The 13,277-nt window shown below is 40.3% G+C and overlaps 1 protein-coding gene across 50 annotated transcripts in view; it reads right to left on the bottom strand.

Annotated features, from left to right (window-relative positions):
- Nucleotides 1-641: 641 nt before the first annotated feature.
- The window catches only part of CTNND1 (catenin delta 1), a 66,454-nt gene continuing 53,818 nt past the window's right edge, over nucleotides 642-13,277 (bottom strand). For 20 of the 50 annotated variants that reach the window (XM_087920747.1, XM_087920711.1, XM_087920714.1 and 17 more), the window contains 8 exons: nucleotides 12,523-12,673; nucleotides 11,239-11,431; nucleotides 9,527-9,641; nucleotides 8,355-8,439; nucleotides 4,954-5,001; nucleotides 3,510-3,598; nucleotides 2,908-2,964; nucleotides 642-2,623 (listed from right to left, as the gene is read on the bottom strand). In XM_087920747.1, the coding sequence (XP_087776873.1) occupies nucleotides 2,612-2,623; nucleotides 2,908-2,964; nucleotides 3,510-3,598; nucleotides 4,954-5,001; nucleotides 8,355-8,439; nucleotides 9,527-9,641; nucleotides 11,239-11,431; nucleotides 12,523-12,673 (750 nt within the window). In that variant the 3' untranslated portion in view covers nucleotides 642-2,611. The remainder of the gene's footprint in view (nucleotides 2,624-2,907; nucleotides 2,965-3,509; nucleotides 3,599-4,953; nucleotides 5,002-8,354; nucleotides 8,440-9,526; nucleotides 9,642-11,238; nucleotides 11,432-12,522; nucleotides 12,674-13,277) is intronic. The other 30 variants (XM_087920724.1, XM_087920729.1, XM_087920735.1 and 27 more) reach the window with 4 other exon arrangements.

Raw genomic sequence — 13,277 nt, 5'->3', positions numbered from 1 at the left:
GTATTTGCATCCATTTTCTTACTGCTTCTAAAGAATTACGGTTCATTTCCATCATTTTTTTAAAAAAAATAAAAAACCTTTTACACCAGTGCTCTCAGGAGGTAACTCAAATTGGAGGAAGAGCGGGCACAGGTAGCATGTCTCATCTCTGATGTCTGAAGTGGAAGGGTATAGGATGTTGCAGTCCAGGAGGAGACCAATCAGCAAGGGAGGGAGGGTTAAATGATTTGTCCACTTGGGAATCTTTCTACAAATCAATTTTAGGAGGACCTGCCTTCTGAAAACGTGTTTCCTTTTTCTGCCAAGGTGACCCAATCTTCCAAACAAAAATTGTCACAATAGAAATAGAGATGTGTTCTGCACATTGTAATTTTATGTTAGAACCACCTATTCCTGCTTATGATCCCACTCTCTTTACATGAGCAAAAGCCAAGCTGGCAAGGCCATTAAGAACTGGGTCGAATCCTCATTTGACAGAGCTTATTTTAGAATAGGGATATCAACACACTGGAGGCAGGAGGAATTAATCCCTCCTGAAGTAAGCAAAACCTATTTTTATGGTGCAGGGATTGGTCATCATGAAAGACAGCAAGAGACAAACTCGATAAGATTGGGATCAGTCAATTCCATTTTAACAAATACACACTTTAAAACTTTATTTATATAAAAATCATTTCAATTTAAAAGCATTGCAGAATGAGTAAGGTCTCAAAGAACAGCAGAATGTCCCCTTCCTCGGGGGTGCAGAGGAAAAGCAAAAAACAAGTCAGTGATTAGTTTTTTCTATAGCACTGAATTGGTCAGTGGGAAAGGGTAGTTTTGGTTCATCTGGATTAAAAAAGGAAATAGTGTTTTACATTAGAAAAAGTTGCGCAACCCTGCAGAGGGCCTTGATTTATATCTTTTAATTCCCCCAAAAAAAAAGGTAAGAAAAACTGGACTGGGGCAAAGAAGAGGCAGTAATAAGACTTTTCTACTGTAGACCTTCCCTCTTGTGCAATGGGGAGGCAGAGAGAAGTCAAGCGCAACTGAGTTCCTTCCAGTTGTTTGATGGAAGCAGAGCTGTGAGGGTGAGAGAGGCCGCAGTCCTCTTCAACAATAAAAGGGCAACCGGCACCAATATGGTGCCCAGAGTAATTCACGATTCCCCATTTTACTGCTACCTTGCAGATTAAAGGCAGAGATCTGTAAGCAGACTCTAAATTTCTTATTCCCTGAAGAAGCAACCCACTAAGGTGCACATTGCGATCCTCACCCAACAGTTCTTTCTCTCCTTCCTCTCACCCTTGAGCCTTTACCTTTAGTGACAGATTAGTTCCTGGTCTCCCCCACACAGTAGCCTCTATCACCCCTCTCCAATTTTGTCACTACATCCAGGGCAACAGCAGGACTCTGATTGCAGAGGAAGGGAGGGAGGGAGAGAGAGGGAGGGAGAGGGAGAGAGCAGGAGGGAACTCTGTGCCAAAATCTCTATGGTTAGGGATTGGCCCTCTGCACCTGCAATTAGCCAAAGCACCAAGCTATTTCACAGTAGCAAAGAAAAGGCACATGTAAATAGTGACCGATCATAGTTTCATTCCCTTGCCTGCATGGGAGGATTTGGGCAATATTTACAAATGGCCTCCTATCCCTCATACTTCCTGCATCACCAAGTTTTCTATCAGCTCTCTAAGCAATTTGTGGCCCAATCTAGGCACTCACCACTTAAGTCAGCAACCCAAAACCAGATGCATCACACTGCCCTCTCCCGTGAGAGGCAAAATGGACACTTCTAGGTATGAAGACTATGCCCCTTCCACCAACTGTCATTTAACGTCCTCCACCCTCTTTCCCTCCCTTAAAGCGCTAGGCCCTAAGCATCTCTTCCCCCACAAATAAATAGCTTCCTACACTCTTGAGTTGATCCATCTCAGAAAGGCCATCAAGAAGCAACTAAAGAGACAGGAGAAGGGGGGAAAAAGAGACAAATCTGTTTGTCCTCAAGCCTATGAGGATAAAGAAGTTACTGTCTCGAAGGGGCGTATCCTAAAGGGCAGATGACCCAAATGCAATCACTTGCAAGCTGATCCTTTGTCATCTTGCGCCCCCACCACCACCACCTCTCCCCAACTAGGAATGTTCCAGTATTCCCAGCAGCCTTTGTTGCAAACATGAGTGACACACAAAAATATATTCTATAGGCTAAGAGAAGATGGAAATGGCTTCTCTCTTTCTGCTTTTTGGAAGAAGAGAGTCAACATCCCCTTAATAAAAAATAAGTTCCAGTATGATTGAGTTTGGCTGAGATCCATTTGCTCCGATTGGTTCCATTAGCTTCTGTCGATTGCATCACGAATGTGTATTTTAAAGTATCTGCCTTTGTTGTGTAATGAGATCCATCAAGAGTATTTGGTCTTTAGGAATTACTTTTTTTTTTTTTGAAGAATAAAAAACAAAATATGACGTCCAGAAGTTCAAATTCTACAGGGAGATGTGAGACCCCGTGGGCTTCAGGGAGCCGGTCATTTGGCTACATGGCCCCAAGATTTTTAAAAAGCTCAGTCCATTTCATCACAAGAGTTATATAAAATATGTTATGAACCCAAAACTGAGAAGGCAGATGGTAGCATCTCTAGATCTTCTGCTGTGGAAAAACACAAATAAGTTAACATCAGTTTTCGTGAAAAACATCAAAGGGCAGAGCTTTATCCATGACAATCTAATCCCATAGAATCATCAATCATTTCAAACTTCGGCAATGTAAGTGTTGCTCCTCCTCAAAAGCAAATACAAATTTCTTTATGCACAAGATTTAACCCTAGGAAAGTATGATTGGGAAAGTATGATTGGGAAAGTAAAGATTCAGCACCCCTCCCCTTTTTTTAAAACACAGAAACAGAGGGTTAATATCAGAAAGCAAAGACATACCATAGGAGGATAAAGCAACTGGTCAATTTCCTCAAGGGATTCGTGCCTTTCCTCCTGCTGTAGACATAGGTATGGTTAGTAAGAACAGCACACTGGGTCCAAGTGGGAGAAAGCGAGAAAGAAAAAGCCTAACTAAAACTCCACTCAGAAAAGCAGAGGAGAGGTCAAATGGAGAGAGAAAAGTCAACAGGGTTGGGTTAGTCATTCAGTTGAAAAAAAGTGTTAAACATCATTTTGAAAGGAGGGGGTGGGGAGAAATGGTTAATACTTGCATTTTTCTCAAGACACTATCTTCTTAAAAGTATCTGGCTGTTCAAAGTTTGCTCAAAAGTAATTTCATTTTTTAAAAAAACTACTATCATAGAAGTGCAGTAATTTCTGCTCTTTCCTGGCTTTCTCTGTGCATAAGCTATTTTTTCCAAATAACTGGCCTCCAACTGTTTTACGCTGTAATTCTTATAGCCACAGTGCCAAGAAAATATGGGAGTGTAGATCAAAATATAAGGAGACCATCAAGCTGGGCAAGAATGTCCTAGTATCTCCTCCCACTGACCAAGAAGGCTTCTCTAAAGATCTCCATCCACGGAAATCCCAATATTTACCACCAAGGGTGCTCCCTTCATAGGTTCCAATTCTTCTCCAGACCGGTCCAATGTCCTATTATGGTCCCGTTCATTCAATGTAGAATAGTCTGAAATCAAGAGAGATAATGATGGGAGGGAATTTCTCACAGGACTAACTCTGGTGAAGCTGGCAGAGATAATGGTTCCCTTTCTCTTCCACAATCACGTTCTTGCTTACCAATCAACCAGCAAACAAGTGTCATCTTTTATTTCCCTGACACACACTAATCCTAATCCTTTGCACTCTTGCCCTTCTTCTTGTCACCAATAATGTGACCTGCAAGCTAGGCCCTATGGAACTGCCAAACCGAAGCCACCACGAGGCTACTCATCATGGAAATTAAATAATTCGTATGAATTATATTTAATTTTAATTGCAATTCAGGGGAAAAGAAATCAAATTTGTTCTGACTCTCCCTCTCTCTTTTTCAGGGTAGCCTCTGGCACATTGCTCAAAGTTCAAATATAATCCTTGGCTTAGAAGAAACTCTTCTCCAATCTGCAGTGTAATAAAGTCATAAACTGACACATTTTGGTTTTAAAGATTAAAGCACACCAAGCATGAAAGAGTTTGATCAATATGAGGGTTAGGTTTGTGTGTGCAGTAGCTGCAGGCCCATGAAAAATAGCAATGAGCTATGAATCCATATTGTCTGATCCCATTCCGGTAAAGCTAGAAACTTTTAGATTGTCCCGCAAAATTCCTAATGTCACTATTTGCTGTAACAAGTGATGAAGGCATCCCAGCTATGAAGTACTAAAGATAACATCCCAGAAGATTAACAAGCTCAGTAATTGAAGGTGGTTTATTCAAAGCAAGTACAGGTGGTCCTCAACTTATAATCATTCGTTTAGTGACCGTTCAAAGTTATGACACTTAAAAAAATTACTTACAACTTGCACTTACAACTGTAGCATCCTGATAGCCACATGATCAAAATTCAGGCGCTTGGCAAAAGGCAGACATTTATGAAGGTTACAGCCTGCCAGGGTTATGTAATCTCTAGTTGCAACCTTCCCAGCCAACTTCTGAGAATCAAAGTCAATGAGGAAAGCCAGGTTTGTTTACAACCTAATGATTCATTAACAACTGCCGTGATTCTCTTAAACAACCATGGCAAAAAAAGGTTGTAAAATTGGGTGTGACTCACTGAACCACCACCCTGCTTAGCAATGGAAATCCTAGTGATGTGGAAATTGTGGCTGTAAGTAGAGAATTACTTGTGTCTAACTGAAGCCCTTGGATCTCCACAATGAAATGGATTGGTGACATTCTGCTAAGTAGGCATGCACAAAGAGATATGGGAGCACATGTGCTTTGGCACTTTTTTTTTTTTTTTTGGAAGCTGCAAAGGGTGATGGGTTTATCCAATAAAAGCTGCTTTAGATTGGTCAAAAAGCTTTAAGGCAGAAACTTACGCACCTGGTCCCAAGTTCCCCATTTGGATCTCTTCCCGAGAGGATTTCTTGTCTAAACAGAAAATAAAATTAAAATAGTTAAGAGTACAGAATTTCTCCTGAACTGCAGATGTAAGGTTTCTTAAAAAATATTTTAAGTAGCGTATTTAAAAGTATTAAGTAGAAATAGTACAGGATTTTAGAATCTTCTTGTCAACTTCTGCACTGTAGATCTGAGGAGGGACATTTATATATAATACCATAATATTAGGAGCTGGAACTACATGGCTATTGTTCTCGCTCTTTTACTGGTTAAATAATATGGGTAGTCCTCGATTTACAACAGTTTGCTTAGTGACCATTCGAAGTTACAATGGCACTGGAAAAAGTGACTTCTGGCCATTTTTCACACTTATGACCATTGCAGCATCCGCCTGGTCATGTGATTTATATCTAAGGGTTTGAGAACCAGTTTATGATGGTTCCCATGTCCCGGAGGTCATGTGATCCCCTTGTGTGACCTTCTGGCAAGCAAAGTCAATGGGGAAGCCAGATTCACTCAACAATGGTGTTATCAACTGAACAGCTGCAATGATTCACCTAACAAATGTTAAGTGGCAAGAAAAGTCGTAAAATGGAGTAAAACTCACTGAACAAATTTCTCACTTAGCAACATAAATTTGGGGTTCAGTTGTGGTCATAACTCAAGGACTACCTGAACTTGAGTACAACTTGACAAGTTCTTATTTTTACCTGTGTTAAATCTTTTAGATAAATCCTTAAACTTTATTTATTTAGCGTATGGCATAACATATATGGACTAGCAATATATATTAACATTTCATCTATGCTAGTAGAACACAATAAAATATAAATGTCAAAAAGATCTATGTTTAAATACCAATGTCTAGGCCATCTAACCACCGATGTGCAGAATTCCTTATATTTTTTTAAAAAAATCAGATACTGTGCCTATATATGGCCTCAGTTTACAACTGGTCATGAGGTGATTTACAGTTTGACGTGGGACCCCCGCTGCCACACTGAGGGGAGGATATTATGGCCCCTTTATACAGAGTCCTGGCAGATGCCTATGTGAGGTGTGAATCTTATTCAGGCTTGTCCACTGCTGATGTGGTAGTTCAAAGCCTGGCACCCTTTTTTGTGGGTTCATTTTTTATGTCTTCCTATGGCTGGGCATCCAGCAACCCATTTGCCTTTCCATTGGGAAGGGATGTTAAAGTTGATGAGCAGACGTTGTACCAATGGGGGCTTCCTGGATTTGAACCTTCCAGCTGATAAAAGATATAAAGTCGGCATTCACCAGTTCCTGTTCATGATCTTTCTGTATTCTCTCATTTACCCTTAAAGGTAAATTATGATATCTCCAATAGGCTGCATAAAATTTTCTTTAATCCCCTTTTCATCATACTAAAATGCCCAACTACCATTAGAGGGCAGTGCTCTTTGATAATGATTCTCCGCTTTAACTGATTTTTCTGTCCCGTTTGCAGTGTCTGTTCTGTTTGCAATATAAACTATCTTGATTCTTTTTTTTAAAAAAAAATCATTTGTTCCATAGAGACATAATTTGTATTTTGACCAACAAAGCTTTCATCTCAAGTCTTGGTACTGCAATAACCCTTAAAAAAAAAACCTAACCGCTATATAATTTAAAAGCATTAGTCAAGGAAGTGTAACACCCGAGAAGAAGGGTGAAAAATTAAGTTTATCTGGGAGAGGAGATCTAACGGATTTTCCCCACACTTTTAAATATTGAAGCTTAAATATAAATGCACATTATAGGAACCCACCTACTGCACTCACACATTTCTATCCTCTGTAGGAACTGTAATTATCTGTTGTAGTTTGATAAATTACAGACCAGACCAAAGGCTCAAGTGATTGGATTACACAGCACTGACAAGAGCCTTCTTCCGTCAAACTATCTAATCTTATTTTCTTAAAACCCACTGGCTGCTATGGGTTCCAGAAAACCCCATTGCTAGAACAGAACTTAATGGGCCTCAAACAGCAGTGTTCATCATGGCCCTAGCAGGGGAGCAAAGGCGAAGAGCCGTACAGGCAGGCTTCCACTTACAGCCCCAATTTAGCCCAAACTTCCTTTTGCTAAGTAAATCAGTTGCTCCATTTTACGACCTTTCTTGCCACAGTTGTTAAGTGCATTCATTAAGTTAGTAACATGTACAGTAGAACCTCACGTCGCCACTGTAATCAGTTCCAGGACTACAGTTGCAACCCGATTTGGTTTTGACTGGAAGCACGACCGACTGTGCATGCACAGACAAAAAAACTGCGCGGCCTGTGCATGCACAGAAGGGAAAATCAGTGAGGAAAGGGAATCTGCCGTGGCCTGGTTTGTTCGCCATCCAGTTTTTGAATCGTGACCCGATTTAAAAATTGGGTGGGTTTTTTGGTCGGAACCCGATTTGGTCACAAAGAGAAGTGTTCGCGACCCAAGGTTCCACTGTATGTTAAGTGACTCCACCTTTCCCATTGACTTTGCCTGCCAGACAATCACAAAAGGTGTTCACATGACCCTGGGACCCCTGCAGCCGTCATAAAGTCTATGCCAGCTGCCAAGGGTCTAAATTTTGATCATGTGACAGTGGGGATGCTACAATAGTCCTAAGTGTGAAAAATGGACAAAAATCATTTTTCTGTGCTGTTTTAACTTCGAGCGGTCACTAAACGAATGGTTGTAAGTCAAGGACTACCTGTACTTCCTAGAATCCCTTCCATCAAAGGAGGGAGGTGGGATGCAGGCAGACACAGCTTATACAAAAAGGTGAATTGTTCCAACACACTGATCACAATTGTTCCTCCTATCAGCACCACAAAGTGTTACTTTTGGAGCTGCTCTTCAGGTAAAATGCATCCAAGAACAGCATTTTTCCTGTCAATAAAATGTGTGTTCGCATCCACTTGATTTAGCTATTTTTGCGCCCTGATATTTAGAACTAACGAGAGTCTTCATGTGAAAAAGGAACCAAATGCCCATAGTGCACGCACACTTTGAAAGATACTGAATCGGAATTGCCCCTCATATAAAATGCCACAAAAGCCTCATCAATACTCTTGGAACAGTTCTGCGCAGCCCATAAAAACATGACTATACTACAGGAATAATGCTTTAGAAAAGAGCAGCTGTACCCCAGTTTGTGTGGAGAGCACAACACAGGCTCAAGCAATCTTAGATCAGTGTCCGATTCCCTTAGCCTCAGAGAGACTTTGATCTGATTTAAGTGCAGTGCTACCCATTAATGCACATTAAGCTGAACTAAAGGTGGAGCGTGACACATTTTATTTATTTCTACTGCATGGAAGCCTGCAAGGACATCCAAATCCGGACTTCTTTCTTCGTACACATACATATCTGTAAGAATACCACATTTAAACATTTACCTTTTTGATTTTTATCAATGAGGGGCAAGGTGCTGTCATCAAAGGAGTTGCCACCCTGGCTTCTAGAGTTGTTGTTCAAATTTACCTGTGGAAAGATAGCGGAAGTATTCAATACATTTATAATGAAAAATTATTGTTTTATTCTGTCCTTGGCATGATCTGCTGCCAACCAGTTCTTGGAAACTTCATGATTCTGTGTGTTTGTGTGTGCACATATATAAACCCAGACTACACTCAGGGCTGGTCCAACCTTAGTAACTGTAAGACTTGCAGACTTCAACTCCCAGAATTCCCCAGCAAAGCATGGCTGGCTGGGGCATTCTGGGAGTTGAAGTTCACATGTCTTAAATTGCCAAAAGTTGGACACCTATGCTATAGAGGGGAAGCAAAACCATAAAAGCAAGTTTTGGTCAATGATGGATGCAGCTATGTTCTGCAAATTTACATTTTCAACTGATGGCATGAACACAGCACTTTTCACCTTCCTTGTTTGGAGCAGTGCAATCATCCTCGTATGAGATTGGACTGGGAAGATCTAGCATCCAAGCCCCCATTCAGCAATGACCCTTAAGGAATCTCAATCTAACCACTTCACAGAAATTACCTGGAGGGCAAGAGATAGAAACATACTGTAGACACTGCCTGAGGTAGGACAGAACAATAGTAACTGTCTTGAACTGGGTTCAAGCTATTACACATCTTATATAGCATATGGTAAAAAATGGAGTCCCTGCAGATTTTATTCCACTAGTCGTTGCTAGCTATAGGGGGCAGTGCTCATCTCCGTTTCAAGGCCATTAAGCCAGCGCTGTCCGAAGACATTTCTACATTTGTTTGGCCAGCATGACGTCACAAAGCACTGTTACCTTTCCATCAAAGTAGTATCTATTTTATCTACTCTCATTTGCATGCTTTTAAACTGCTAGGCTAATAGGAGCTGAGACAAAAGATAGGAACTCACTCCGTCACATGGCACTTGAGTCTCAAACCTGGGCTGCTGGCTTTCCAGCCAACAACCTCAGCATCATAACCAGTGAAGTGCCCATAGCATATGAAAGCTATATATAAATAAACGTATGTGAATAAAACCAACTTGGCCCACAGAAGTAGTTTTCAGACTCAAGATCCCCATTTCCCAGTCTTTCCACAACCCCATTTCAGCCCCCAGGTACCTGGAAGTCAGATTTCTTCCAACCTTCCTTCTCTAAGGGTTTCCGCAATTCTTTGTAACCCCATATGGTCTGCAGCACAAGAGCAGCAGCTCTGACTTCTCTTTCTGATCGGTTGCTAGTGAGAAAAAATTCAAAATGTATTATAAAAATCTAAAATAAGCAAAGGACTCAAGTGCACCTGCAAATGCTCCAGACAGCTGCTCCCCACTAGGAGACCACAAGACAGTTGTTTCCGGCAGGTTTTGAGAATAAAAAGACAAGGGAATAGTCAACCACAGAGAATGCCTTTCAAAGGGCACCAAGTACTTCCTTCACTTGTGATAATTCTTGTTAACTGTTTTACAGTTGTTAGGAAGCTTTGGACTGACCAATATTATAGCACTCGGTGAGTTTCCCAGCAAAATAAGTTTTAAATTCAAGTATAAGGACTTTTTAAAAATGTGGGGGGAGTAATAAACAGCAATGGGGTGATTACATTTTGAATTTAGAAAGTTACAAATGGACCATATAAATTTGAAATAATGAGTTTGGAATTAATTATAAAGAATCCTTCCCATGGGGGAATGCTTTTGCTTTGAATTCTTTAAAAAATATAAAATAAGAGTTTAAAAATTGGACATTAGAGAGAACCAGAAGGAGCTAAAGATTAAAGGAAAAGGAAAAGAACACTCAAATTTGACCTATAAATATAGAATGAAGCAAAATGTTTCAACATTGGACATTTTATTGTAAGCCAGCCAGGCTGCTTGGATAGTGAGGTAGCGGCATATAAATGTAATAAATAAATAAATAAATAAATAAATAAATAAATAAATAGGATAGTTTTGAACAAGGGACCCTTGGAATTACTTTTAAGAAAATCTGCCTCTATAGACAGACGGAGTTCAGAGATGCTATGGAAGAGGAATAAGTGTTATCTAACATGATTAAGACTGACTTGAAAGTGGATTTTAAAAATGACAGGCTATAAGAATCACATGAGAAAAGATGTTACCCAGATGTTTCACAAGTAATTGGCTTATGTCTTAATAATTAAAAGGGATATACAACTAACAAACGAAGAGAGTGACCCGGGTAATGTTCTTATATTGGTTTTTACAAAAGAGACTTGTTAAATAAAGCTTTGAAGAATTTTGTGAAAAGGGAAGGAGAAAACATGGAAAGAAATCAAGTTCTAGGATAGGGGTCCTCAAACTTGGCAACTTTAAGACTTGTAGACTTCAACTCCCAGAATTCTCCAACCAGCATAGCTTGGAAGTCCACAAATCTTAAAGTTGCCAAGTTTGGAGACCTCTGTTCTAGGACATTATCTGAAAGCATTAAAGATCAAGACTGATAAAAGTAAAAGGAAGGACTAAAAGTTGGTTTATTTGATCAAGGTGAAAATTGTTATGGCATCTCTGCTAACGCTTAATGGATTTTTGCTGACATTGGGACTGACATGATGAAGCTTTAAGGATTTATTGTATGATAAGTTATTAAATTTGTGTATATTTGTTTATCATGGAGGGGGAAGTTATTTCTTTATCATTTGTTTTTCTTGACCAAATTGTTGTTTTTCTTTTCCATTTTTTTTCTTTTTTAAAATTTGTTATTACTGTAATTTTAATACAATTACTCTTAATATTTTTTAAAAATCTAAAAGACAAACTTTTACAAAGAGAAGTGCAAGCCTCCTTTACTTCTCCCCCTTGTCCAAAACTCCCCCTTACCCTGATTTGTTGATGAGCACCAGTTTCTCAATGCCTTGTGTCTCCCGCAGTTTCTTGGCTGCTTCCAGGTTGTCAGCGATGACTTCATTGATAGTATTCAGCACAGAGATCACTGTGTCTTCAGAGAGGTTCTTCGCCTGTGTCTGCTGTCCTCCTGGAAGATTTTTCACCAAACTGGGAATGGCATGTTTACCTAGGAGTGGGTAAAACATCAGAGCCACAATGAGGAGAAAGAAACATTAAAAACCAACAGTGGCCGCCAGCGCCTCCATCCTGCAAACTGCATGCAAGAATTTCCTGGAAGCTCACAAGTGAAATATTGGAAGGACTGCAGATGGTAATACATAATCAGGATAATGGCATAAAACGATAGAGAAGACAGATGGCAGCCAAGACGTAAATTACACAACAGGAAAGGAGACAGGAAACAAAATATATAATTGCACACGAATTCATTATAATTAATGAAACTGTTAAATACAGCACACAGAAGAAATTGTTCTAACACTGAAAAGATACAGAAGATGAAAGGTGTTCTCACTGCACTCCAGAGGGAATGGACCCTAAAAAGTTGCTCCTCCACAATACAAACTACTTTTTTGTGTTTCAGAAAAATGATACATATATCATGATTTGTAATTTCCCAAAAAGCTGGTGTTTTTAATCTAGAACAGCACAGAGCAGGTAAAAGTGTCAAACCCACTTTTTCAAATGCTATTTTTGGAGCGAGGTAGGAACGGACCCCAAAGCTCTGAAGTACATCAAGCAAAGATACATTCAGCGGGATTTTAGGCCAGAGATCAGATTCCAGCTATCTTCCAGATATTTCTCAACTACAAATTCCAGCACCCCACTCCACCCCACCCCCATTAAACTTCAGCAATATCTGGGAGGGCCACTAATTCCCCTCCCTTGCTTTCAACTTCATGAAATTCCGGTGGTTAATGACAAAGCAGGTTCCTTTTCTTTAAAGGACACCCTATCCACCTTCTAAAGGAGGTCAGGAAACTGTGTGCTACAAAGACTGAAGAGGGCTTCCCCCTGGGGGCAGGGGTGGGGTGGGGTGGGGTGGGGAGGAGGATATGCAAGCTCTATACTGGCCCTGCCCTGCCATCCATTTCTGACGCCGATTGGGAAGTAGCACACAGCCTTTGATTTGGCAGCTGATAGTCTGGTATGCCTGAATAAGAATACTTTATGACCGTTAGGGGATTTTTTTTTTTCCTTAAATGGTGCATCCCACTGCAGGAGAGAGCTTCTCCTCCTGTTTTTTCCCCCCCTTACCAATCAGCTCCTTATTACGGAAATCCACTGCCAGGTTGCGCAGGGCTCCAGATGCTGCTTTCACCACACGCTCGTTGTCATAGGTCAGATGGTCTGCAATGGCGGAGAGACCTTTTTCCTGGCGCAGTGCAGAGCGGATGTATCTCCCATACTGTAAGGAAAAACAGCAATCCTCAGCTCAGAATATGAGCTACAACAAATGCTGACATCATTCAAATTGCTCTCCAACCTTGAGCCATTGTCTAGAATTAAGAGTTCAGTCACGGATTCCAATTCCTACTAACTCAAGCCGGCACAACCTTTGATCACCTGTCTAGAAATTAGGGCAGCTGTTGCCCAGAACATATGGAGGATAATAAACTGATGAAGGCTGTTCTCAAGCATCTTATTTTCCAGCGTTGCATCTACATCGATCAACTGATAGTCTTCCTAAAAAAACAGATTAATTCTATCAAGAAAGCTGACTGTCAACTCAAATACTGCCACTGAACATGTATTTTTTTATGACCAAATAAACTGGTCATGACCAGCAAGTTTTTGCCACCAATGCTGACTTCATTAGTTTTCACTATTCTATATTAGAAATTCATCATTATCAGAGTCCACACATGCAACATCTTTAGCCTCCAACTGAATTCTCATTTGAAGAGATTTGAATGTTAAGTTTCAGCAGCTGTGAAAATAGCAGAGTTAATTTCTGACTTCTTCTAGGCTGCTCCTCTTAAAATTAGATCAGCTAACCAAGAGAACAAAAT

Source organism: Pseudonaja textilis, chromosome 1, assembly GCF_049901715.1.
Source record: "Pseudonaja textilis isolate UNSWEBS1 chromosome 1, rPseTex1.2, whole genome shotgun sequence".
NCBI classification, from domain to species: domain Eukaryota; kingdom Metazoa; phylum Chordata; class Lepidosauria; order Squamata; family Elapidae; genus Pseudonaja; species Pseudonaja textilis.
Note: the sequence above shows the minus strand (reverse complement) of the source record. Positions and strands in the feature narration are given on the sequence as shown.